The following is a 25,987-nucleotide window of genomic DNA, read 5'->3' as shown; positions in this document are numbered from 1 at the left end:
CACAAACTATTTCAACCTGTGCCACAAGTCAACTGATTATAGTTGTGTTTAATTTCATTAGACCCATATTAGGAATCTGAAACAGCAACATATCTGAATGTTATCAAACTCTCTCAGTACATCGAAGTTTTGTAATCATATACCATAATGACCATTTTGTTCTGTCAATGTAGGCCAACAAATGATGTGTGGGATAAATAAAAGTCAAACTCTGAGAAAATAAGCTTCATATGTTCTTCAATGCACTATGCACTATCTATGCACTTCAAATCACTAGACTTTTGCTGCAACTCACTTCATAACTTAACCGAGACTAAGATAACAATAAGTGGCCAGAGAGAAAACAAGGACCAGCACCTTGCTGCAAAACATTCAATGGCCGATGGTCATAACAATAGTGTATCTATGGCTACCATAAGACAAAAATCGCGATTCTGGGTCAACACAGACCTACCCTAATATGGGTCTAATGAAATTAAACACAACTATAATCAGTTGACTTGTGGCACAGGTTGAACCAGTTAACATGGGCGTATATTTCTTTCATATGTTAACCTGCGTTAACGTAGACTAAAAGTCCAATATATAGATAGAAATCACAAAACCATTTCAGCAGTGTGTAGGGTAGTGGTATAGATGATGTAGAAGCTAGTCTGTCAACTTTTTTTATCCATGACATCAAAGGTTCGAATCCTAGCTAGTTTTTTTTTCATTTAATTTTTTTTCCGTTCATACAGTATGTGTCGTATTTGTGTGGACAATCCTTAAACAGACATGTATTACACATCAACTGGTGATGTTTTCAGCGATATCCATTTTCACAATTTTGTCTCACTTGCAAACACTTTGTGAAAATGTGAACCTCTGGCACTCGAGGGGCGGAGGCAGAGCAGAACACTCTTAAAAAGTAGGCAGGGCCTTGTTGAATATTCACTGATTTCATGCAAATATCACCAGTTAACATGATCACCATTCACCAGCTAAACTGGCACACCGTTCGGGATCTATTTCAGTGCCTGTGCTTTGTTGTGATGTGGAGTACCTCCAATATGGCGACTTCTGGTCTGATAACGCGTCATGAAAACCCTCTATACTCGGTAAGCTGCAACATGTTTGCTATCAGGCAAATTGTACTACTACTACTACTACTACTACTACTACTACTACTGTAAATAATCAAAATGGAAAGTTTAGCCTATTGTAATGCATTTATTAAATATATATTTTTTACAACACTCATACAGCACGTTTGTTTGCGCTTCATCTTAATCTACAGATGAAATAAGCCCCTCAAATGACAAGCAATTATTAAATTAGTAAACTTAATACATGAATAACATTTAGATGGCAAAGGTAGGCAATCAAAACTGTGCTTCCCACTGCAAATCAAATTAGTATTTAAGGGGTTACGCACAAAAGTCAAAATGAAACAAAAGTAAATGAATATAGACTTACAATATATACCTTTTTAAATATACAATGTTTGCAAACGTAACAAAATACATAGATCTACAGGCCTTCCATACCAACCGCTTCATGGGTGCATAGAAAACTCACAAATCTATTTGTAAGTGCTAAGAACAGACTGCGTTTGACAAAAAATGGCTGTCTGAAGCGTTCTTCCTCACACTTGACAAAAAAAGAAAAATTAAAGGTATAGGCACTAAGCACACACAGGCATAGCAATCTGGGGGATAATAACATTGTTTAACCTTTCTATGCAATGGTCATGCTAAAAAGTTTTGTTTTAATTTAAATTTTTTTTTTATAGTTAATGCATACAGGAATTTGCATATGGAAAATAAGCCATAATGATGGCTCTGTGTGCAGGTCAAATAGAGGCCTTTCACAGTGTCTGTGCGATAACCTCTTTGAGAAGAAAATTGGGGTGAAAATTGAAAAAGGAAGTAATTAGTTTGGAGAAACACCATCTGTCTGTAGATGATGCGGCTTGGACACATCATCAGTGATGAGCTTGGACACAGCTCATCACTGATGATTGTTATGCTATGACTTCTTAAAATAATGCTCAATGCCAATGTTTTTTTTTATATTTCTCATATGTAAATACACACCAACTGCATAAACTGTATCCTATGATTGAACCATTATTTTCCAAAAGCTTAGCTAATGATAGCCTAACCATTAGATGGATCATTTTTGGATTGAAGTGTGAACGTGAAGTTACACCTTATCTAAAATGAGTTGGTTAGATATTTACAAAGTCAATTTAACTGGTATTTACATTTAAAAATTCCTATGGCCACACTTCTGCAAAGTCCACATTCAGCGGGTATAATGCAATGCTTCACTGTATTCAAAGTAGGGCTTTGGTGTATTACAATACTTTATTATTGGGTGAAAACCTCTTCAGGCATAATGGTAACTTCATTAACATTCCTATAAAAAATACACATCAAACCATAGTATGACCTGATGCATTGCATTAATCAATCCTCTACAACAAGAATTGCACATATCCGCTCCTGCTGTCAATCACGCTTTGGCAGTTCCTCCACAAATCCGCCAGGTGTCTTCCTCCACCCACTGTAGCGTTAGTAGGAGGCAGCTGCAGTAATGGGAGAAGAGCAGTCAGGCTCCATGTGCTTCAGGTGGCACGAGTGGCAGAGAAGGTGGCCGTTCAGAGGGTAGCAGCGGTGACCCTCTTCGTCGTTCAGCTCCATCTTACAGTCCTGAACGACACAAAGGAGGAACAAGGGTGAGCCACTGACAGGTTACGTGATCTTAAATGGAAGAATGGAGGATAACTGGTCTGATTTTTTGCTCTGACCTCATTTCCAAGCACTGACAGATTGGACGGCAATAATTACCTCGGAAGTGTGCAAAGACGGCATTTAGAACAGGTTCATTTCAAAAGGTTTAAACTCCTTAGCAAATCTCAAATCTGTGCATACTGAAAAAATAATAAAGGATTCCTTTATCTGCCTTTTGGCTTACAGTTTCAAGAAAGGAATGTTTACAGAGACAAAATTCTAATGTCAAGATGCTCCTCTGACCAACTTGAAAGATAAACCAAAACAAAATTACCAGGATGGCCACTCAATAGTTAAACTACTTAAACAGGGAGCTGCTCCTCACAGCCCACTGATTTTGATTTTCAAGGAGTGAAAGAACAGCAGCAGTCAATCAGCCTTTGCTTTGGCAAAAAAAGAAGAGGCCCTTGATGATGAGATAGGGATGATGAGGTGTTGCATACCTGCTCTCCTCAGCAGTATGTCATTACCACCAAGACTGTAATTAACATATGATTTCTCTTAATGAGTCATTCAGCGGGTCCCTGGCTCAGAGCCACTAAACTTGCATGTTTTTCAATGCACAGCTTCAGAGAATTGTGATGTTGCAGTTTTACCCACCTCACAGTGGTAGCATTCCACATGGTAGTCTTTGTCCATGGATACAACTCGAATGGTTTCATCAGACCCCTGGAAAAGAAATTAAAACTGAAGCCAATCTCGCCAGAAGACACTCCACTGTCTTATTCTGTGCAGTCTGACAAAAGCTTCAAAAGATTGATAAAAAATAAATAAAAAAAAGCGTGTGTGGCATGTGATGTAAGCCAAGAGCTGAACTGCCTGTATTCTATTCTAATATACTATTGAAAAACAAGAAATAGCAAAATAGGACTTATAAATCATACTAGCATACACGTGTGTGTGCTCTTTCTTTATCCTCCAGACCGGAGCTGTTTCTTTTTCAGTCATTTCTTTCTCTGGTTACAATATCAGCCTGAGAGGGAAACATCCCTCTCAGGCTGAACATCCGTAACAACAGCTTACATAAATGCCCCCTACTCCAACACACACACACACACACACACACACACACACACACACACTACCTCTCCTCTAAATACCGGCTTCACTGCTTACTCAAAGGGGAGGGTAGGGGACATTCCAGCAAAGTCAACTCTAATTTTGGACATTTCTTTTCTTTTACCAGCATGTCCTGCCTGTGTGTGAACCGTACTTCTCCCTGCTATCCATCCGCTCCTCCTTGACACCACATCAAATTAGAGCCCAGAGATATTTGGCCTCACATTGTCTTGAGCTGCAGTCTAGTGGGAAATATGGCTATATTGAACTAGCTGCTAATCGCACAGCTAAGTTCTGTGTTTGGGTCATATAACTGAGTAAACATGAGCAGATAAGAATTTATAATCTGCTGAGCTCCCTGTGGTTGAAGGTCCACAAGCCGTAATAAAGGTATAAAGCAGATCATCCACACCATGCTGGAATTCATTTTACACTCCCTCTGCATTGGAACTTGTCTCAGGGGCTTGACATCACTTCATCCTAAAACTACGGCACTGCCAGGAGCATAATGGACAAAGCTAGTACTGTGCTAATTATCAGTTGTGCCAATTTTCTTAAAATCAATGTGTTTTGATATCCACTGAAGTATTCCGTTCATTTTATTGTAAAAACTTCATCCCAGTGAGTGAAATGGTTTTAAACCCAAATCCTGTACATTCAAAACAAAGGCTCTCTACCTGTGACACATTTTGGAAATGTTTAATTTATTGATTTAGACAAGTGAACCTTACAGTAATATGAGAAGTATGTCAACATATAATATAGAGAGACTTTATATGATGTTTAATCATGACCCAGTCCTAAATAAAGGTGAATGTTAGCTTACCTCTGAGGGCAGGATGGGCTGGTTACAGGCTGCACATTTAGGCGCCAGGACCCTGGGAGAGCATAAAGAAACACGTTTTCATAAATCAGTTTGAACTAGAACTGCATTCAAATAAGTAAACGGACTTCAGTTCATTGATTACCTGAATTCAAATTCACTCTATCCAAAGACTACAAAGGTTACAGTTCATATTTGATGTCTGTCTCTTGACCTTTTAAACCTGTCGTGCCTCCCTCTCTTTCTCCCCTGCCCTGGCTCTGACTACATTCAAGATCCCGATTCCACTCAGGAGATGCCAGGTTTGCAGATGTGCTGGCTTTCCCTCACGCATGTGATTCCCCAAAATCCAAAAAGGAGTAGGAAAACAAAAGGCCAATGAATTTATTATTTCCACACACATGGCTGGCACCTGGATGTCTGTGGGAATAACAAAGGGCCTCTCAGTGTGGATGGGCATGACTGTGGCTAAAAGTCAAACACATACTGTATACACAATAAGGCTTGTCTGATTTAATCAGCGTAGAGAACATGTGGGAGCTTCCAGACAGTGATGGGCCATGTGCCTGACTGTGCTGAACATGTTGTCCCAGCAGGGAGAAGAAAGGCTGCAACTGTAGAGCTGCTGTTGAGGTGGAAATCCGACAGGTGCTACTGTTAATAACTTTAACTGCAGTTTCTACAAATGGCTAACAGGCACAGCATCAAATGTTTTCACACACAAAACCTTGATTTTTCACTCAGATGTTATAAACTCTGTTTTTGTCCTTACAGAGCATGTTGAGTTTGGACAAGAGGAGCCATGGTCGCACGCCACTCTTCAGACCTCTAACTGGACAGTGATCTCTTCTCCCCCCCCCCCCGAATACACTTCTCATGTGTCTGCCACAGGTGGCAGAGAGAGACTCAGTCGACCCTTCTCAGTCAGATCCTATTGGCCTTGTCTGTTTGTAATTTAGTTTGTTTTTAAGTTTTCTTTTACTGTTTTTTTAATTGTAATTTTATTCTTTTTTATTGCTTGTTCTTTTTACTGTTTTTGGTCATATTTATTTGAACAATTTTACTCTTGTGAAGCACTTTGTGACTTTGTTCTGTAAAAGCTGCTATATTAAATAAACGTAGATTATTATCCTGCAGTAGCGAGGGAACGTTAAGGGGCTGTTCTGTCATTTAGCTCGACACATTCTTTTCCAGTGTCACGCTAAGCTAAGATAACACCGATAAATCCAGTTCATGAGCTTGTTTTCCTTTGAAATACTGTGTAACAAGTGACACACACCTGTGGTAATCTTTGAGACAGTATATCTTATTTTCAGTGTCCACAGTGAAGGGCACTCCGTCAAGGCTCTCATTACAGATGACACAGCGGAAACAGCCGGGGTGGTACGACTTCCCGAGGGCCTGCAGGATCTATAAAGAGAGAAATGAGTGAAGAATATCAGGACATCAATACTCTAATTCAGTTTGCTACTGCTACTACATATTTCCTCACTATTTGTATCCAATCATATTAAAATAGTCATTGTTCTTAAAAAAAATCTTGCGTTAAGATTAGATGAATTTTGAATGATCCCTGTGGGTATATTGGGTTTTAACAGCAGCTGAGAATAGGACAAAGCTAAGAATAAGCCCACCCAGAGTACTCAGGATAATATATAACAAGTAATCACAACTATCAAATAAAGCAAAAAAAAAAGTTTTAACAATTAAATAAATATACAAAACATACTATATCTTCTCTGGAAAATTTAAGACAAAGGTAGACGATATGTTGTATGTTACATGCAGAAACAGGTGTACAATATACACAACATGTAAAATACGTCCCAGTGATCAAGTCAAACATATTTCTGCTATAAAATATACAGCATGTTAGTGCAGATGTGAAGATAAGGCAGCACAAAACAACAAAGACATCTCCTTCATCCGTCTGCTGGATGGAAAATGTGTAAACTTCTCGAAGAATCTTTCATATGCTGCGACACTTCCTGACTTGATCACAGACTTTGTGTGTGTGTCTGTTCTGTTTTTACCCATGAGTCTGTGTGTGTGTGTGTGTGTGAGTGAGTGAGTGAGCGAGCGAGAGAGAGTGAGAGAGAGAGATGCACATGCAGAGCCAATGCTTCCTGAGTCTTTATCCAGATGTGCCCACAGAAAGCTCATTTAAAATGAAGTAACTCTTAAGTTACTGCTGAGATCACCTGGCTCTGACCCATGCACACACACACACACACACACACACACACACACACACACTCAAAACACTCAAAACAACACACAACTGGAGAGAAGTAACAGACACTCACCATGTCCATGATCAGATGTCCACATGCGTTGCACTTGTCTGCAGACTGCTGGAATCCAGAGTACTTCAACAGGCAGAGAAAAGACGACAGTGATGTCATTGGAATGTGGTGATTTAATGGATAACTGAAATCTCTGACTCTCTGTTTTAGACTGAGCACTAAACAGCTCCACAATGTCTCCTAGAAGTAATCCAAGGGAGCCTATATGGTTTAGCATGTGTAGTTGTACTAAAACCCCTCCCTAAAACTGCTTAAAATCACTCCTTTCCCTCAAAGCATAACGGCCAGCACAATTTGCGCTTTAGGAGTGTGGAATAGTGGACAAAAGTCATTATGGTGTGGTTCCTGAGATTGGCATTTAAGTGATGCAGTATTTGAATCAGTCAGCTCATTATGTGTTAATATGTATGAGCAGTGTCAGTGAGGAGAGGCCACACTAACAGGCCTGGCAGAGGAGCAGACGTAATTAACAGCACATAGAGGGAGAAGAGCCAGAGCTAATTTAATTCACTATAAATTTTGATTTTAATTGGGTAACTAAAAGAGCGTTTGGTGGAAAGGCAATCATATGAGGTTTTATACTCCTGGGGTAAACACGCACAGAGCTACTCACAGTGTGAATACAAGGATGAGTTGGGATTTCCTATGAGAACACAACATGCACACTAACTAGAAAATGTGTGCTAGAAATTACGACAAACAGGATGTCAATTGTGTTTAATGATCATCCCAAAATTGTGCATACTAAGCGTTTTCCATTTTTGCAACGTGCATACAGTTATTCTGCACTGGTGTGAATGGCCTCAACCGCCCTCCACCCAATAAACCATAGCAAAGCAGCTTCTCCAGTTACTGACCTCCCACCCAAGGGAGGAAACTGATACGAATCGGCTGCATTAGATGTGAGAAACTGGGCCACAAGGTCAAAGTCTCGAACTGATATTTTGTATTTAAGTTGAAGGTTGACAGGTTGATTATAGGTTGCATTTAAGTGTGTGAAGTACACCTGATGAATGGTGATTTAAGTAAAAAGTGATAGCCTCATGTTAATCAAACAGAGAGATGTGTACAACTTAAGACAATAGAGATGTGGATTGGGTGAAAGTGAATGCAGCTCAGTATGAGAAGGGTACTGTGTTATGTCAACTTAATGCAACACAGGTCACAAGACCAAATACCTTAGTTGAGGTGTACTAAGTATTGATTGTGTATTCACTACTCACCAGAAAGTCTTCTTCACAGAAAACCCTCCCTCCGACATAGTAGAACGCCTTCCCTCTCAGCCTTCGACCTGCAGAAACAGACACACAGAAACATTTGTATCATTTCACTTGAACATTACACAGCAGGACGTACACCTGGGAAAAAAAATAATGTTTTATTTGTATTACAGTAAGTAGATTAAAGCAGACGAGAAAAGGATAAAAGTCAATGATAACGTTCAAATTTCTTCCTGGAAAATCTTGCAAAGCCATGAGAACAGTCTCAGAAAATAGTTACAGCACTAATGCATAAAGAGCGTGGTGATTAATTACACTCATTCGAAGGTAATGGACCCTCTTGCAATATTCATTATATCCTGCTGAATCCCAGGCGGATAAATCAAACAAACGGATCTCTGGTGTGCTGGTGTCTTAATATAATATTACTGGGACACAAAGTGGGTTGCATTAGAACAAGGAACACATCTGGAGCAAACACATGGGGACAAATGCTGATTAAATTCAATTACTAGACAGGTGAAACAAATTAAACACTGCTCTATTGGATTTCATGTCAACCACAGGCCAAGACCTACAGTGACCTGCTATTCTTCTTCTTTCTTCCTTTCTGGTGTCTTTCCACATGCTGGGTGTCTGTGTACTTTAATAGTTGTATGGTCTGGAGCTGGCTTCTTATAGCAACACACACACACACACACACACCAAGGTTATAATCGTTAACGAAAACGAACGAAATAACGAAAACTAGGTGGGAAAAAACATTGTCGTTAACTGAACTACAAATAAAAAACGAGGCATTACAAAAAAGCAATAACTAACTAAAACTGTAATGTCTGTTTGCAAAACTAATAAAATTATTGAGTAAATGTCCTTAGTTTTTGTCTTTGTCGAAGTCTTTCATAGAGCAAATAACGTTATATCTTTCAGAGTTTACATTTATGACCATAGACCTGTTTTACACAGTCTATGCCATAGACATAATAGTTTCCGACTGGGAACCCAGAAATTCCGACATTCCATGTCAAATTGACCACAACATGTACGTAGCCCTCGCCTCCTGGCATCATAGCGGTACCGAAAGTCGGAAGAAAGCAGCAGAGACCTATTTGATTATGACTGTGTCAGATAAAAGCAAGTGCCTTGCAGTGGAAGGTGGTAAAATATGTGGGCAATTTATTAAAGGGAAAAATCCCACGAATTTGAAAGTATATTTGAGAAGCGCGCACAAGGAGGCTAACCTAGCTTACCTTAACAAGGTAAAGAAGAACGCAAAGCCCCCTTTCCCTGAAACAGAAGCTAACCCCGGTACAGGGCATGGATCCCAAGCTGCTCCCTGGATGCTGTATGTATAGCTGTCCACTGCTACTAATACTTGGGTTAAATGCAGTAATAGAATTTCACTACATTGTACTGTGTGTATGTGACGATTAAGAATAAAGTTTGATCCTTTTGATCCTTTGATCTATTGGATGAATGGGTACAGGGCCAGGCAGCATGACGGAGACAACCGTAGGACAGAGAACACTACAGGCATGCTTTCACCGGCGGCCCGATAGCTGCTGGTTAGTAAATACGCAGGAACACCAAAAGCGGGAGGAAACGTGGGTTAATATGTGTATTGATACTGGGATGTCTACACAACTGTGTGAGTCGATTGACTTCAAAAAGTTCACCACTTTACTCAAACCAAAGTTAAGAACACCTGTTCACGTATGTCTTCTTTAGTCTATTGGCTATTTAGGTTTTTTTCCTGGCACACGTCACTTACACATTTTGCACTTACTGCTGCATCTTGTGTAGACTGTTTACATATTTGTGCTCATCATATGTATATTTTATGTAGGCCTACTGGTGTTATTGTTAAATACATTGTGAATCCATATTTCTAAAATTGTATGATGTTTTTATTGAGTTATTATTACACATTACTTTTTCTGACCTTTTTGAATCTTGCCCCTGACAAAATAACCCATATTACAAAAAAAGACTAAAACTAATAAAAACTAAACTTAAGCATTTTCAAAAAATAAAAATTAAACTAGCAAACCCGCTTTAAAAACTAATTAAAACTAAACTGAATTTGAAAACAAAAAGTCAAAACAAAATAAAAAACTAATGAAAAATGCAAAACTATAATAACCTTGGCACACACACACACACACACACACACACACACACACAGTGCGTTGCACTATCTTTGTGGGGACCCGTCACTGACATAATGCATTCCTTAGCCCCTTACCCTAAATTTAACCATCACAACTAAATGCCTAACCTTAACCCTTATCCTCACCCTAACCATAACCTAATTCTAACCCTAACCCTAAAACAAAGGCTTAACCCTCAAACAGCCCTTTAAAGTTGTGGGGTCCAGCATTTTGGCCCCACAAAGCTGTCCGGACCCCACAAGTATACTGTATTCCCGGTTTTTGGACCCCACGAATATAGTTAAACAAGAACACACACACACACACACACACACACACACACACACACACACACACACACACACACACACACACACACACAGAGCTATTCTTGCCCAAGTCCCACAGGAAGAGAAAACATTCCTGGCATTTTCGGTGTGGGGAGGTGAGGGAGGGGACAGCAGGGGTTAACCTTGGTGAACAGGAGCCTTCTTTATCACCCATGCTCCATATCATGCTCTGTTTACCTGATTGCTTGTATCCAGACAGTCTCACACAGTCAATTAGCCACTAGGAATTTCACAGTTTTATTCTTAAGACGGAGAAGAAATGCAGTCATAGGCATAACCCCAGTACAGGACATTTTAAATACAGGGCTTTCTTTAGATTCATTTTTCAATTTAGATTCAGGACAACAAGTCAACAAGTATTCAGCATTAAGAAAAAAATGTTGGCACATCCCTTCATTGTTCAAACAAAAGAACTGGTGTGCTCAACTCAAATGTCTTTGAGTATAATCGACACACCTTCAGGTACGTATGACTTAATTCAGGTACGTATGACGTATGACTTCATTCACCTTGATCTGGTGGAGAGTCGCTATTCTGGCTTCAACTTCAAGCATCCAACATGGAAAACAGTACAGCCTATTATATTTGTTGTTGTCTACCGAGCACCAGGTCCATATTCTGAATTCTTATCGGAATTCTCAGAGTTTTTATCATGTGTAGTCCTAAAATCAGACAAAGTACTTATTGTAGGTGATTTTAATATCCATGTGGACGTTGACAGCAATAGCCTTAGTACTGCTTTCAACTCACTACTAGATTCAATTGGTTTCAGTCAGAGTGTGCATGAGGCCACGCACTGTTTTAACCACACCCTTGACCTTGTGCTGGCATATGGCATCAAAATTGAAGACGTAATAGTATTCCCGCAAAATCCTTTATTATCAGACCACTTCTTAATAACTTTCGAATTCTTACTACCCGATTATACGAAATTAGATAAAAGCTTCTACGCTAGAAGCCTATCTGACAGTGCTATAGCTAAATTCAAGGAAGATATTGCAACAGCACTAAACTCATTACCGTGCCGTAATATAACAGAGGATCTTTATGTAAACTTTAGTCCCTCTCAAATTGATAATTTCGTAGACGGTGCTACGGCCTGCCTACGGACTACTTTAGACTCTGTTGCTCCCCTTAAAAAGAAGACGATGAAGCAAAGGAAACTAGCACCTTGGTATAACTCCCAAACTCGTAAATTAAAGCAAATCTCGCGCAAACTTGAAAGTAAATGGCGTTCCACCAAACTGGAAGAATCTCGTTTAGACTGGCAAGACAGTCTGAAAACCTATAGGAAGACCCTAAGAAAGGCCAGATCAGACTACTATTCATCACTAATAGAAGAAAATAAGAACAACCCAAGGTTTCTTTTCAGCACTGTAGCCAGGCTGACAGATAGCCACAGCTCTATTGAGCCATCTATTCCTATAGCTCTGAGTAGTGATGACTTCATGAGTTTCTTTAACGATAAAATTATAACAATTAGAGATACTATTAATCACCTCTTGCCCCCAACCTCTAATGGGTCACCTTTAACTGACAGACTGCTAGAAAGAACGACTAGACCTGACATATACTTAGATTGCTTTTATCCTATAAACCCTCAACAATTAATGCTAAAGGTCTCTTCAGCAAAGCCATCTACCTGTCTCTTGGACCCCATCCCAACGAGGCTACTTAAAGAAGCATTACCCGTGGTTAACACTTCATTGCTAGATATGATAAATATTTCTTTATTGACAGGTTATGTACCGCAGTCATTTAAAGTAGCTGTGATAAAACCTCTACTGAAAAAACCCACCCTCGATCCTGAGGTCTTAGCCAACTATAGACCTATATCTAACCTTCCCTTTCTCTCCAAGATCCTTGAGAAAGTAGTCGCTAATCAGTTATGTGATTTTCTACATAGCAATAGCTTATTTGAGGACTTTCAGTCAGGATTTAGAAAGCATCATAGCACAGAGACGGCACTGGTGAAAATTACTAACGACCTTCTAACTGCATCAGACAAAGGACTTATCTCCGTACTTGTCTTATTAGATCTTAGTGCTGCATTCGACACTATTGACCATACCATCCTGTTACAGAGACTGGAACATTTAGTTGGCATTAAAGGAATCGCACTAAACTGGTTTAAGTCCTACTTCTCTGATCGATCGCAATTTGTTAATGTTAACAATAAACCCTCCAATTACGGTAAAATTAACCATGGCGTTACTCAAGGCTCAGTGCTTGGACCAATTCTATTCTCCTTATATATGCTTCCTCTAGGCAATATTATTAGGAAACACTCAATTAACTTTAACTGTTATGTGGATGACACCCAATTATATCTGTCAATCAAGCCAGACGAAACCAGCCAGCTAGCTAAACTTCAAGCTTGCATTAAAGATATAAAATCATGGATGGCCTACAATTTCCTGATGTTAACTCAAACAAAACCGAAGTTATTGTGCTGGGCTCCAAACCCCTACGAACCTCATTAGCCGAAGATATAATTACTCTGGATGGCATTGCCCTGGCCTCCAGTACTACTGTCAGAAATCTAGGAGTTATTTTTGATCAGGATCTATCCTTTAACGCCCATCTAAAACAAACCTCAAGAACAGCCTTTTTTCACCTTCGTAACATTGCTAAAATTAGGAACATCCTATCTCAAAACGATGCAGAAAAACTAGTCCATGCATTCGTTACTTCCAGGCTGGACTACTGTAATTCCTTATTATCAGGATGCTCAAATAAGTCCCTTAGGACTCTCCAGCTGATCCAGAATTCTGCAGCGCGTGTTCTGACAAGAACTAAGAAAAGAGATCATATTTCTCCTGTATTAGCTTCTCTCCACTGGCTTCCTGTAAAATCCAGGATTGAATTTAAAATCCTTCTTCTGACCTATAAAGCTCTAAATAGTCAAGCTCCTTCATATCTTGAGGACCTCTTAGTACCTTATTGTCCCACTAGAGCACTACGCTCCCAGAATGCAGAGTTACTTGTGGTTCCTAGAGTCTCTAAAAGTAGAATGGGAGGCAGAGCCTTCAGCTATCAGGCTCCTCTCCTGTGGAACCAGCTCCCAATCTGGGTTCGGGGGGCAGACACTGTCGCTACATTTAAGACTAAACTGAAAACTCTCCTCTTTGATAAAGCTTATAGTTAGGGAGTGAGGAGTTGCAGTGAACGCCTAGACCGGCGGGGCAGGGTGTATAGCTGCAGACACAGCACCCCTGCTTTTCTCTGCTTCTCTTTACAGTCATCAGATTTACCTATCGTATAATCAATAATATAGTGCCTCTCCTAGTTATGCTGTTATAATTCTAGACTGCCGAGGAAGTTCGTTCTTATGACACGCTCTTTTCTTTTGTTTCCTTTTATGCACATCCTGTCCCAGAAGTGCTTGTTACTAACCTAGCTCTGGGGAGTTTACTCCCCGGAGTCCTTATGTTTCTTCTTCGCCCAGAACGTCGCCTCGGATTAGGGCGACACCAAGACCTGGGTCTTGGGTGCAGCTGTGGCTATGGACCTGCTACACCCTGCTACGCTCTGCGATTCCCTGCAATGCCCGGCTACGTCCTGCTGCGTCCACCGCGTCCACCCATGCTCTGCTGTGCCACGCTACATCCCGTACTGTCATAACCCCAACCGTCAGACACCGCCCACCAAGAGTCTGGGTCTGCCGAGGTTTCTTCCTAAAAGGGAGTTTTTCCTCGCCACTGTCGCAATAGCCACTGCTAATGCTTGCTCTTGGGGGAACTATTGGAATTGTTGGGGCTTTATAGAGTGTGGTCTAGACCTACTCTATCTGTAAAGTGTCTCGAGATAACTCTTGTTATGATTTGATACTATAAATAAAATTGAATTGAATTGAATTGAATTATAATGGGTGCCGACCCGAAAATCCCACAATTGGCAAATTAAGTTGTCAGCACTCACAAAAAGCACAGCAGCAGAAGAAAACAGATGCGTTTCAGCCCAAAGCTTTTCTCAGCATTTTACATCTCATCATTGCAGGATAGCAGGTCTGGGAGATACCAACCTAACCTACCTTCATATCGTGGGAGTATTATGCCATCAAGGGCAATGCTGCGAATTACTGATGATGATAATTGTATCCACGTGAAGAAGCACTTTGATTTACTCTATTAGCTAAAAGCAAACCTGTCTGTAGTTTCTTTTTATCCCTAAATGGTTTATCAATTAGGTCATTATCATATTTGATGGGCAGCAGTAGCTCAGTCTGTAGGGACTTGGCTTGGAAACCAGAAAGTCGCAGGTTCAAGTCCCCGCACTGCTCAGGTGCCCTTGAGCAATTGATTGGCAGCCCCATCACTCTGACATGTGCCTGTGTGTAATATGTAATTTCCCCCCTGGGCATCAATAAAGTATCTCAGATCAAATCAAATATTTCACCCCCAGGACAAAGATCAACCTACCAATAGATCATCCTACAATGTGAAGAGCATTACTATCTTAGTCTAGTAGTGGAGTGAGTAAAAAGTAAAAAGAGCTCAGCCAAAGAGGCTAACCTCATGCCTCTCTACTAAAATCAGTAGACGATAGATTGAAATAAGCCTGAATTACACGTAAAAAGGCAAGAACAAATAAAAAGAAATCAACTAAAACCTCATGATTCATCTTTTTATATCATTGGCACATGACATTCTCTAAACCAGTTATTCACAATTACATGATCTTACTTTAATAGAATAATAATGGTCACGCAACCAAGATCTGGACAAGGCTAACACAATAACTAACTAACTAACTTAGGAGGAGGAGACGAGTCATTTCGATCTGGCCAAGGTGTGGAGCTGGCCTTGGGTAATTACAGACAGACAGTCTTGGAACTGTGTCCCTAAAGGAAGGAGGGCAGGATGAAGGGAATGAAAGTGAGATAATGGGCCATTCCTCCTCTTCACATTCCTGTCTTTTTTCCCAGTGAGTCAAAGAGGGAAGGAAAGATAAAAGCTTAATTAAAGTCAGGAGTCAGGGCTGACTATTTGAAAAGCACCAGAAAGAACTGTGACTATTGCGCTTTCATAAAAATGTAAAATACCTAAGGGACAGAACAAAACACAAGGCCATTTTCTAATTAAAACATTCTTTGAATTCCCTTATGTAATCCCATTCAGAAAATAAGAAATTAACAATGACCCTGCCATGGCTTCCTAATCGGGCCTCAACCCCATTCTTTCCTATGAGTAAATTACTCAAGTGAGACATCTTAGCAAAAAAAGCCACATCTCTTTTATACCAATTTAACATTTGTAGACTCTTTACTCTGAGATTCACTCACCGCCTGCCCTGCTAAAGAGATCTAAGTATGTTTAAATGACAAAGGAAAATCTTCCCTGCATTTACAAGAAGTCTTTTTAGTAGTCTGAATGCATTTCTCTGACTGTGAACAGCACCTGGGACGTTTGGTCAAGGTCCTGAAAATCTAACCACCAGATGTTAACATACCAGTGGTTTCAGGACCAATCAGATCCTTGTTTGTATTCTCCAAAGCCTGCCGACTGGCTGGGCTAAGGGGCTGATATTATGAAAGCCGAATCTGAGAGAGGGTCTATGTATCACTGTTCCTTACAAACTCAAGTCACACCTTGCACTGCTGCCACTTTAGTAATATAATTATATATAATATATAGTAATAATTATCCAAAAAAGACACTTAATGTGGTCATCAGGAAGGCACATATAGTTGTCAAGTCATTTCTACCATTTGTACAATCTATCTATGAGTCTCATATAAGGAGAGACAATTGCTTCCTTTTTCCTTCTATTTCCCTCTTTTCTGATTTTCATAGATTAATTGAGTTGGCTAATGTGTAAACCAGTTCCCCTGATTACAAATTTGAGCTTAATCTCCTACTGGAATTGGGTTGTACCATTAACTTCTCGTATACAGCCAATAATTAGCCTGGAGGCCCCCCCTGCAGCAAAGTACTGAATTCCAGACACGCAGCCTCTTAGACAGAGTTCTCCTAGACATCAGGAACATTCTTCTGCCTCTCAGTCACCTTGGGGGAACTGGTGGAGTGAGGGCATGGGAGGGAGTTCACGGTCATGAAGACTTGTCGTGCAACTCAACAAACAAGGCAGATGTCTTGACATACCGACTATGGAGGAAGATGAGAAGGGATGCTTCATATACAGGCACTGTATATTTGACTGCATTATGCTGTTTACCGTGTGGGCACATGCATGAATACATATGCATGTATCAGTGTGCCCCTGTGTGCTGGCTTCATGTGGTGAGTGGTGTGCTCCCACTGAATGGTCTCCCTGTCCCGCACTGTATTCCCATCTCGTTGCACCCAGCTGACATAACAGCCCCCAGTGTCCTCTTGGAGCCATATCTACAGAGGGCCCCTATGCCTGCATTCCTCCCCAGCTGTGATGCTTTTCCTTGGGGCCACTCACAGCGAGAATAACCCTTACGCCCTCACATGGAGTAAACTATGAGAGGTATGTGGTGTGTAAACTCCTCTCTCCACCCCACTTTAGACATCAGCTTCACTCTAAGCCGCAATCTGTCTCCTCTTTGCTCTCACACACATGTATAAACACACAGGACGGAGGGTAAAAGAAAACACAGTGATGTTAATCATACATTTGGGGGTGTAACCAACAAGGCCAAAGGTGCTCCAGAATAATGGGCCTGAGTAGAGGTCACCACAGTGCAGCACATACTCCACATACCCACCATCTGATAATTGGAGCAGAGATTTTAATTGGTTGGAGCAGAGAGCCAGGTCATGCTTCATCTAGGGAAGTGCACGTCTGTCTAGCCAGCAAGCTACAGGTCACACATACATCGGACAGTGCAGCCAGGGTGATGAACATTGACTGATACCTGGCTGTACGTACTTGGTCAGGTAAACTGTCTAAACTGACAAAATAAAACCAAAAACTTGGCCAGTGCAACATTGAATGAGTGGTCCACTGAAACGTGCTACACTGACACACAAGGTCACCCAAGCACGACAGACCACTTTCAAGCAGGGAAAACCTTTTTGTAACTTGTCCTATATAATGTAGTGTTTAGTTGTTCCAACACATGCATGTTTGTTTAAATTAATTCTGTCTTAAAAAGTTAAAACTGCCTCTACCTCTGGTAACTAAAATCCAAAAAACACAAAGAACAGACATTCTGGGCGCCCGGATAGCTCAGTTGGTAGTGCGGGTGCCCATATACAGAGGTTTATTCCTCGACGCAGCGGCCCGGGTTCGACTCCGACCTGTGGCCCTTTGCTGCATGTCATTCCCCCTCTCTCTCCCCTTTCATTTCTTCAGCTGTCCTGTCAATAAAGGCCTAAAAATGCCCCAAAAATAATCAAAAAAAAAAAAAAGAACAGATACATTGTTCTGTCTGTTGTTGTCAAGGTATTGCTAAACAAATAAGCCCTGTAGCTAACCAGTACAAGGTGCTGCAAGCCTTTATTGCTTTATTACAAGTGCCGCAACTACTAGTACGCTAATGTTTATAATCCCTGCCTTTCTCACGCGTGATTTGTGGTTTTATTAGTAAGTGATTTCAGTTTCAAGCTCTACTTAAGACTTGGATGCACTCTGTGTATTAAACTACACTGAAAGTTATTTCATTGACTGATGGATGAACTGGGTCGACAAAAAGTCTTACTTTGTGTGTCTTTGTGTGGGCTGGAGGAGTGACTGGCACACCCAGAAACCAAACACCGGCAGCACAGGACAGTAATCCCTAAATAATTGTGTGTTTTTGCTCGGGGCAGTGAATGACTGAAGAAGAAGGTACCACTTTTAATTCAAGAGAAAGGGGCCTATTATTCGAGCGGCGACATGAGCTTTACATGTGAATCGACCGAGGAGAGAAGGTGAAAGTGTTTGAATGGGAACATAAGATTTAGGGATGGTTAGCTGTGTATGTACTTACTGCAGGCGCTGCAGGTGAAGCAGCTGTCATGGTAGAGGCTACCCATAGCTTGGCAGGCCTTGCTGGCTCCATACACTGCCTTGTTGCACTTAACACAGACTCCTGGAACACAACACAGCATACGACCAAGTCAGAAAAGTCACAGGGAGACACACATTTGTCACCAATATCAATACACACACACAAACAGATGTAGACACACTACATCAATCCACACTGAATCAAATAGTAAATCTGAGATATAAATTAAGACACTCTAGTTTACTGTATCAATATAAAGGGGATTTGTGGAGGCTATAATCCAGATTAAACCAGACAAAAACAATGGAGAGAGAGAGAGAGAGAGAGAGAGAGAGAAAAAAAAATCACTTCACAAAAGTCAAGAAGCTGAGTAGCGGGCTGTATCATTGAAAGGGGAAATATATCCAGATTTGCTTATTTGGCTTGGCTCAGAGACTGAGAATAAAGACTTTGATAAAAATCTAAATGTTCCTTCCTACCCTAACTAAACACACAGTTAAGGGGGCTTGATATCAAGACACTGGAGTCTACTCAATAATAATCCATCCACTCATCCAAGCCAACTTCTCTGCACAGAAGTATGTGCAGAGAAAAATGTAAAAGAAAAAAAGAAAGATAAAAGCCTTCAAAAAAACAACCCTGTGCATTAGGTGAAGAATACCAGTTCAGGCCTTTAAAAAAAGAAAATCACATGAGAGCATGCCATGCAGTATTACATAATCTCTCCTTTGACTTTGGACTGCTCATGAACAACACAGCAGGGTTTACATGTGATCAATCTACAACATATTTTATCTGGAGCTGCTTAGGAAGCAACACTACTTTCCTGAGACCTGTATTATCTTTTTCGCACCACTTCCCTGCCAATCTTTATCTCTCCCTCTGAGCGTGCACTCTATGACATGGCATGATATGACAACTGACATATGGAATGTGACAAGTGACAACCCCTATCACTGCTTACTGGTAGTATATAGGTAGTCAGCTAGCTGCTAAATCAATCAGATACAGTATGATATGACCTTCCAGTACCAGAATGGGCGATGGCATTGGTGGTAGGTGAAAGCAAGACCTTGAGCTTCTCTTTTAGTGTGAGGATGTGTGTGCATGTGGCTATTTGTGTGTGTATGTTTTTATAGAAAAACTCCCTGGAGACAGAGCTCAGCAATACAGCCCAGCCCAGCCCAGCCCAGGTCCTGCTCGAACACTGACAAAGAAACTTCTGTTTTCACTGTATCCAACACACATCACGCGGCTGCGTCCTCCAAAAACACACTAACATTTAATAACTTTCAAATGTTTCTCTTCATAGACTTTCAGTAATGCAATATACAATGGAGTTATATATAATTCAACTAAAGCCTCTCCTAATGCCACAACATAGGACACATCATCAGGGACCCCAATGGCTGGAAAAAAGATTTAGAGATAATAGAGGGATATTATTAGAAAGCAGAAGAATGTTGCTCTTATGTAAGCTTTTTTTGTTGACATGAAAACACAATAAAGTAGTCATGACCTCAAACTATTGAAATGAATGAGTAAAGGTCATTCACGTTCTCTGTTTTTTTTATCTGTAAATGTTGACTGCAAACAATTCAAGTCAGTGAAGAAACAATTCAGCAGGAATAAGATTCTCAGGAAAAAACACTACAAATACAGTATGCAGTGCTTTTTCAGGACTTCAAGATCTGACACTGGGCCAAGGACATTTTTCATTCGTTTTTTTAATAGCTGATTTGTATGATTTGTATGCTCCATTTAAACACAAATGCAGTAAAAGTCCATTCATTTTTTTCTTTTCCTATTTGGGACCAAAAAGTCCTTGTTTTCATAGTAACCTCCTCGTCGGTTGGGTCACTACAAATCTGCTTTTGGCCAGAGTCCCATATTCCAAAACAGTGTGATTATTCAGGGGACTGACTGCTTGCTTCAAGTGGGGGAAGGGGAAGCAAAAACATGCAGCCAAAACTTCACCCCTCCTCGCCCCCCTCACCTTTCCCAGTTGTCAAAACTCCCAGTAGATGGCTGCTTGCTGGCCAATATGCCACTAACTGAAAAAGCGCCCCTTGCTACACATCGTAGCAGCTATTGAGTATTATCACTTCTACAGCTAGCCCCAAGGTTCCAGATTCATCTATGACACCACAACATGAAAACATAACAAGTACCAAATGTATGTACATCATATCTCCTTCACTGAAAATGGAGTAAAACATTTTATAGATGGAGTTGTGTCTCCTACAGCTGTGGTTCCCAAGCTTTTTTGTTTGATGTACGCCAACGCCCATTTTAGATAAGATCAAATGTTTATCCATTACTTCTAGTTTTTAAAAATGTGTATCTGTTACTTTCAGCTGGCTATTTAGACTTGTCTGCTCGCTTGCTAATACAACTGACTCATGTTGGAGGAAGGTGTGTACTGTGCTGGTAGCTTAGAGTAGCAGTGCTAGTAGTGTTAGCACTTCTCCAATAATCCCTAAGTAATCTGATTATTAAGTAAAATTTACTGAGCAATAAAAGATAACCTTTCTTACTAAAAGACTGAATTCCATCTATAAAAGATCCACCACATGATATAAATGCAACTTTTAAAGTAGCAAAAGTATGTACATCGCACTTTCGTTCACTAAAATGTGCTGAATGCTGTCACCTATGGCACTATTTTATTAACTTTTACCACCGCACACACACAGACACCACACCCAGACATGCCAAAGCATATTAAATTCAGTCAGATACCGCTGGACAGACACATTGATGTGCATTAAAGGATCAACCCCTCACATTCTCACACACACACACACACACACACACACACACACATAAAAGTCAGCCTCCAAAAGCCTGCCAGAGCACAGGCCAAGAATCCCTGGGAAGAGTTAAGACGAAGCTTTCCACTCAACAGCCAGATGGGATAAATTAATCCTCCATCTTAACACAACACTAAATGCTCAACTGAATATGTGTGTGCGTGTGTGGTTGTGTGTGTGAATATCAGAGGAAGAGGGGAGGCAGAACACTGGGATGCCCCACCACTTCCCCCCTCTTGGATAAACTTGTCTATAAATCTCACATCCTCTCAGGCTCTTGTGGCCAAGGACAAAGAAGCATCCACAAACTTGTCCCTAAATCTCTCCGTTAGTCTACTCATCCATTCAACTGCACCGCAGGCACCTCTAAACTTGTCTCCCCTTTGCATCTTAAGACCTCATTTCTAAAATTCCTTGCTCTCTTCCTTCCGACATTCCTCAGTGTTCCCCTGGTGCAGCCGTTTGGCACTGGACTCATTTTCCCAGAACCTCCAGCTGCAGTTTTGCCAATCAGCACTTGGTGTACAGTGGGGGAACTCTGATGGATCCCAACTCTGCGTATGGACACAGCTCACAGATCTGGTTAAACACCGCTATGGCACTGGCAGAGACTTTTAATAGCACATTATATTCAGTCCTGTCAGGCCCAAAGAAACCTTAGTTTTAACCTGACAATCTTCAAACACTAATGGAATCTACAAATATGACAATATACAAAAAAAGTGCTTACAAAGTCTGTATATACTTATATTATTCACAACTATGGAGGTCTTCTATGATGAAACTTAAGTTTTGTCAAAAAAACTAGCCTACACAAGTTTTTTTTGGCATGAAAGCATGACTCAGAGGATGAGCCATGGTCTGGTGGAAAACTCCATACAGGAACAGTGTGTGGGCTAAGTGGGAATGTGTGTGCGAAAAAAAAGGCATATATTGTATTACTTTAAAACCTACACTTCTGCTGATTGCATACTGTGCTCTCCCACCTGTCTCCCACACATCCGTAATATTCACGTCGCTGTTCTATTCATAAGCCTTGTCGTGTTAGTGACGTATGCCAGAACATCTTCCCTTACACACCAATATAAGCACACCAGGGGGCTGAGGAAGGCTGTGAATTACAATCGTCACATTCCAGCAGGAAATTCCTATGTATGTGTGTGTGTGTGTGTGTGTGTGTGTGTGTGTGTGTGTGTGTGTGTGTGTGTGTGTGTGTGTAAAGGGGGTGCTCTGTGGCTTCGAACATAATATCACCCATCTCACGCTCTTCTTCTCTCACTGTCTTGCTTTCCCGGAGCAGGACATCCCGCTTTCTAATGAATGGCCTTGGCTCCAAACACCTGGCCAACATGTGAGCACCAGCTTTCTCTGCAACAAACACACTGTCTCTACTGTATCTACAACAGCCTGTCAGCTGACCTCACAGCAAAGCATGTGTTTTTTAAATGTTGCACTAATTTCCTGATAGCGCTCCTACAGTCCAGATAGAGCAGCTGAAGTGCTACAGGCAGTGGTATGAGGAATAGAAACCAGTGTATTCTGCTGATGATGGACATTCTTCAACAACCCTTCCTACCTCTGTTTCTCAGCCAGTGACCTTGTGTATTGATTGTTATCTTAAACTTTAATCCTGCTTTTTTAATGTATTGGTAATATTATACATTTAAAATATGTATAATTCAACAAATGCAAGGATAGATCAGGTAAACGCAACAATCAACAAATGATCTTCAAGATAAATACATGTGTTGTCTTGATTTTTTTTTTTAAAACAGCCATGGTTTCTTGTTCCTAATGCAACCCCAAATGAAGGTGTTCTTATTCATTATAGTGTCCCTGTGCACACGTGTTCATCACTTGCACAAGCATGTATAGCATGCTCATAAAGAGTCGTGAAAAAATGTGCAAGCACAGGTCTGTAGTAATGACATCATAAATGCCAGTCAAACAAACATGGGAAGGAACATTAAAACATATCACAGAGTTAATGGAGCACAGAGCTGAGTGATCGAGCTCCAACTAATGAGTTTAGTCATCAATGTTGCCTCAATAGTAATCCATTAAATCTCTGGGAGGGGATAAGAGGGCAACATACTACTTTTTGGCCTTGGCCCCACCTTTTACTGCTGAAGGGTTTGTTTAAGCTGCTAGAGGGCAAGACAATAAATCATTTAAAAAAAGAAAAAAATATAAAATGATAATGTCTGCATTCCACAGAAGAAAAGAAGAGAGATGCCTCCTACAGCATCTGCCTAATAGGTTCAGCTATTTTATCAGCAAAGTCCATCGACAAAGCCACCAAATAAAGACTTAAGACAACTGGGTTGCACTGCTGATTAAGCTACAGAAACACAAGGGAAACACAGAAGAAGGACAACAAAGAGTTGAGTGCAAAACAAATTCCCCTCGGGGCAATAAAGGTTTCATTCATTCAAGGGTGACAGTGTGAGCATGTGTAATGAATTTCAATTTGTGATGAAAATCAAACAAGTGGATTTAGTTCTGAACTGTGGGTGGGCGGTTCTCTTGTTCAATGGGTATTACAGCAGTGGCCTAACTGACAGAAGCCCCTTGTTGATGCTAGATAGTCTAAACTGTCTTACCAAAGTAATCAGCCTTTGGTTGGGCATCCATCTCTCTTTCCAGCCGATTGGTGAGGGCTTCTAACTTTATTTCAGCTGCTGAAGGCCCCTGTTCAGGGGGCTGCGCATGGAGAGACTCGCAGGGTAGATAGACAGGCTTCGGGGAGGACAGGACATCAGCTTCAGCACTGACGGCATGTCCACAGATGGGTATTTGGCTCTGACCTTGACCATGGCTGCTGCTTCTCAAGACATTGCCAGGGATCAAGGCAGCTGATGCCACCTGGGCTTTGGGTAGAGGTGTTTCAAAAGGTGCAGGTAAGAGCGAGGACGCTGCTGCAGGACCATTATGGTTGGTAGAGGGTCTCGAATTAGGAGAAGATGGTGCATAATGGGCTGCAGAGTGTGTGGAGGGATGCTGCATGTGGAACTCAGCTCCTGCTGTGAAGGCACTCAGAGGCAGGGCGTGGATGAGGTCAGGTTTGGCTGAGCCAGAGGGCTCTCCAGCCCAGCCCCTGGCTGGCCCAGCAGATGAGGGTGGACTCAGGTTTACAGACGGGGTGACAGCCTGATTCTGCTGGGGTGGAAGACTGTTGGCGGTGGGAGGTGCAGACTGGCGCTGGGGCTGCTGCTGAGATGTACTGTTGCCCCCAGACCCAGACAAAGCTGAGGAAAGCTGGCTCTCTCTGGATGGGGCCCAGGCAGCCGACTGGCTGACCGGGTAACGAGCATGTGTGGGCGCGCTATGAGACGCGTTTCCTGGGTTGGGGGGAGTATGTGGCTCTGAGCGCTCCTTGTTATCGTAATTGTTTCCGTAGCCATATGCCCTGCCGACTGGAAGTTCAGACTGAATAACTGTGTGGTGTTTCTGGCCGTCAAACTGTGCGTACTGATTCCCAGTCGTGGTGCCCGGCACAGGGCCAGAGAGTATCGGGGGCTTCGCTGCCGCTTCACACGGCTGCCTGTAACTATTGATGGGCGGTCTGTCTTTGGTGTAATATGTGCTGTTGTGGCCACCATTCATCTTCATGGCCTGGTTGTTTTTTGCAATCTCCTCTTGCTGTTTCTGCATGTGTATTTTAGTCATTTTAGAAGCAAAAACTTTTCGTGTCTCTTCAAAGTCGGGGTTATTTCCTGCATCTCTTCTCGTTCGAAATAAACCATCTCTGGATGCTTCATACATGTTTAGGTCCTCGATAAACTTACTCGCCTCGAGTCCTAAATCTTCGTATTTATCCATCATGAAGATACTTTGCGTCTCAGCTTCAATTAAGTAAAGTAACACGTATTTATAATTAAAGGCTAAAGCCTAACTAGCTAAATCACAAGTCTGTAAAAGAGTGATATTTCCAAAGTGAATTATTAGCTTAACGTTACAGTCCAGCCGTTAGTAGTCTTGACAGGAGACGAGGGTCCAGACCAGGATTAAAGTTTCTCTTATTTCAAACTTTCCAGTTCTTTTTATCGTCCGGCGTCAAGAACTAAAGTTAAAAACTCCGCGTCCTCCTCGGCGAAACTGCCCGTCTGTTCAGCCCAGCTCTGACCCGAACAAGCCGCCGTCTGTCTGGTTATAAATGTGAGCAGATCACAAATCCGATAGCCTGGACGACCCCGCGAACTGCCCCCACCTCCTGCTTACAGCCCCAGCGGGGAACCTTCATTCAAAACTTTATCCTCCGCACCTCTGTCAAGAAGAAAGTTATTTAAAGTAGTTAAAATAACGAATATGTCGTTAAATTCGATACGATTAACTGATAAAAGTAGTCTACCGTTAACGACTAGACCGTGGGATAATCGCTGAAGCACGTTACGTGGCCACCGGTCGACAGTTGGGACTGAAAACAGGGAACAGTTTGTTTTTAAAGGTGCAGTGCTCAAATTGAGCCACGAGTAAAAGTGGAGATCAGTGCTGGTATCATTAATCATACAGTAGTCTAACGTTAGCTTACATTTAACCACAGGTTTCTAAATTGTCTCAAAATAGCAGAA

General features: G+C 41.3%; 1 protein-coding gene across 2 annotated transcripts; it reads right to left on the bottom strand.

Moving 5' to 3' along the window:
* Nucleotides 1–1,750: 1,750 nt before the first annotated feature.
* Nucleotides 1,751–25,908, bottom strand: limd1a (LIM domains containing 1a). 2 transcript variants are annotated; one of them, XM_031298748.2, is made up of 9 exons: nucleotides 25,768–25,908; nucleotides 24,020–25,682; nucleotides 18,583–18,684; nucleotides 8,186–8,253; nucleotides 6,963–7,025; nucleotides 5,936–6,066; nucleotides 4,660–4,711; nucleotides 3,375–3,443; nucleotides 1,751–2,693 (listed from the first exon to the last, which is right to left on the bottom strand). In XM_031298748.2, exons 2-9 carry the CDS (start codon nucleotides 25,239–25,241, stop codon nucleotides 2,556–2,558), a joined length of 1,845 nt encoding a protein of 614 aa, XP_031154608.1. In that variant the 5' UTR covers nucleotides 25,242–25,682; nucleotides 25,768–25,908; the 3' UTR covers nucleotides 1,751–2,555. The 2 variants fall into 2 exon arrangements, with proteins under 2 accessions (XP_031154608.1, XP_031154607.1); XM_031298747.2 differs by having other exon boundaries at nucleotides 24,020–25,908.
* Nucleotides 25,909–25,987: the final 79 nt, after the last annotated feature.

Source organism: Sander lucioperca, chromosome 10 (assembly GCF_008315115.2).
Source record: "Sander lucioperca isolate FBNREF2018 chromosome 10, SLUC_FBN_1.2, whole genome shotgun sequence".
NCBI lineage: Eukaryota > Metazoa > Chordata > Actinopteri > Perciformes > Percidae > Sander > Sander lucioperca.
This window is presented reverse-complemented; position numbering and strand designations above follow the sequence as displayed.

Excerpts from the sequence above, each read along its gene's own strand:
- limd1a (XM_031298747.2), bottom strand. The coding sequence starts at position 25,241 with ATGATGGATAAATACGAAGATTTAGGACTCGAGGCGAGTAAGTTTATC. Across the intron at positions 18,685-24,019 it reads ACCAAAGGCTGATTACTTTG|GAGTCTGTGTTAAGTGCAAC; the intron begins GTAAGACAGTTT and ends GTTGTGTTCCAG. Across the intron at positions 8,254-18,582 it reads CTTCACCTGCAGCGCCTGCA|GTCGAAGGCTGAGAGGGAAG; the intron begins GTAAGTACATAC and ends CTGTTTCTGCAG.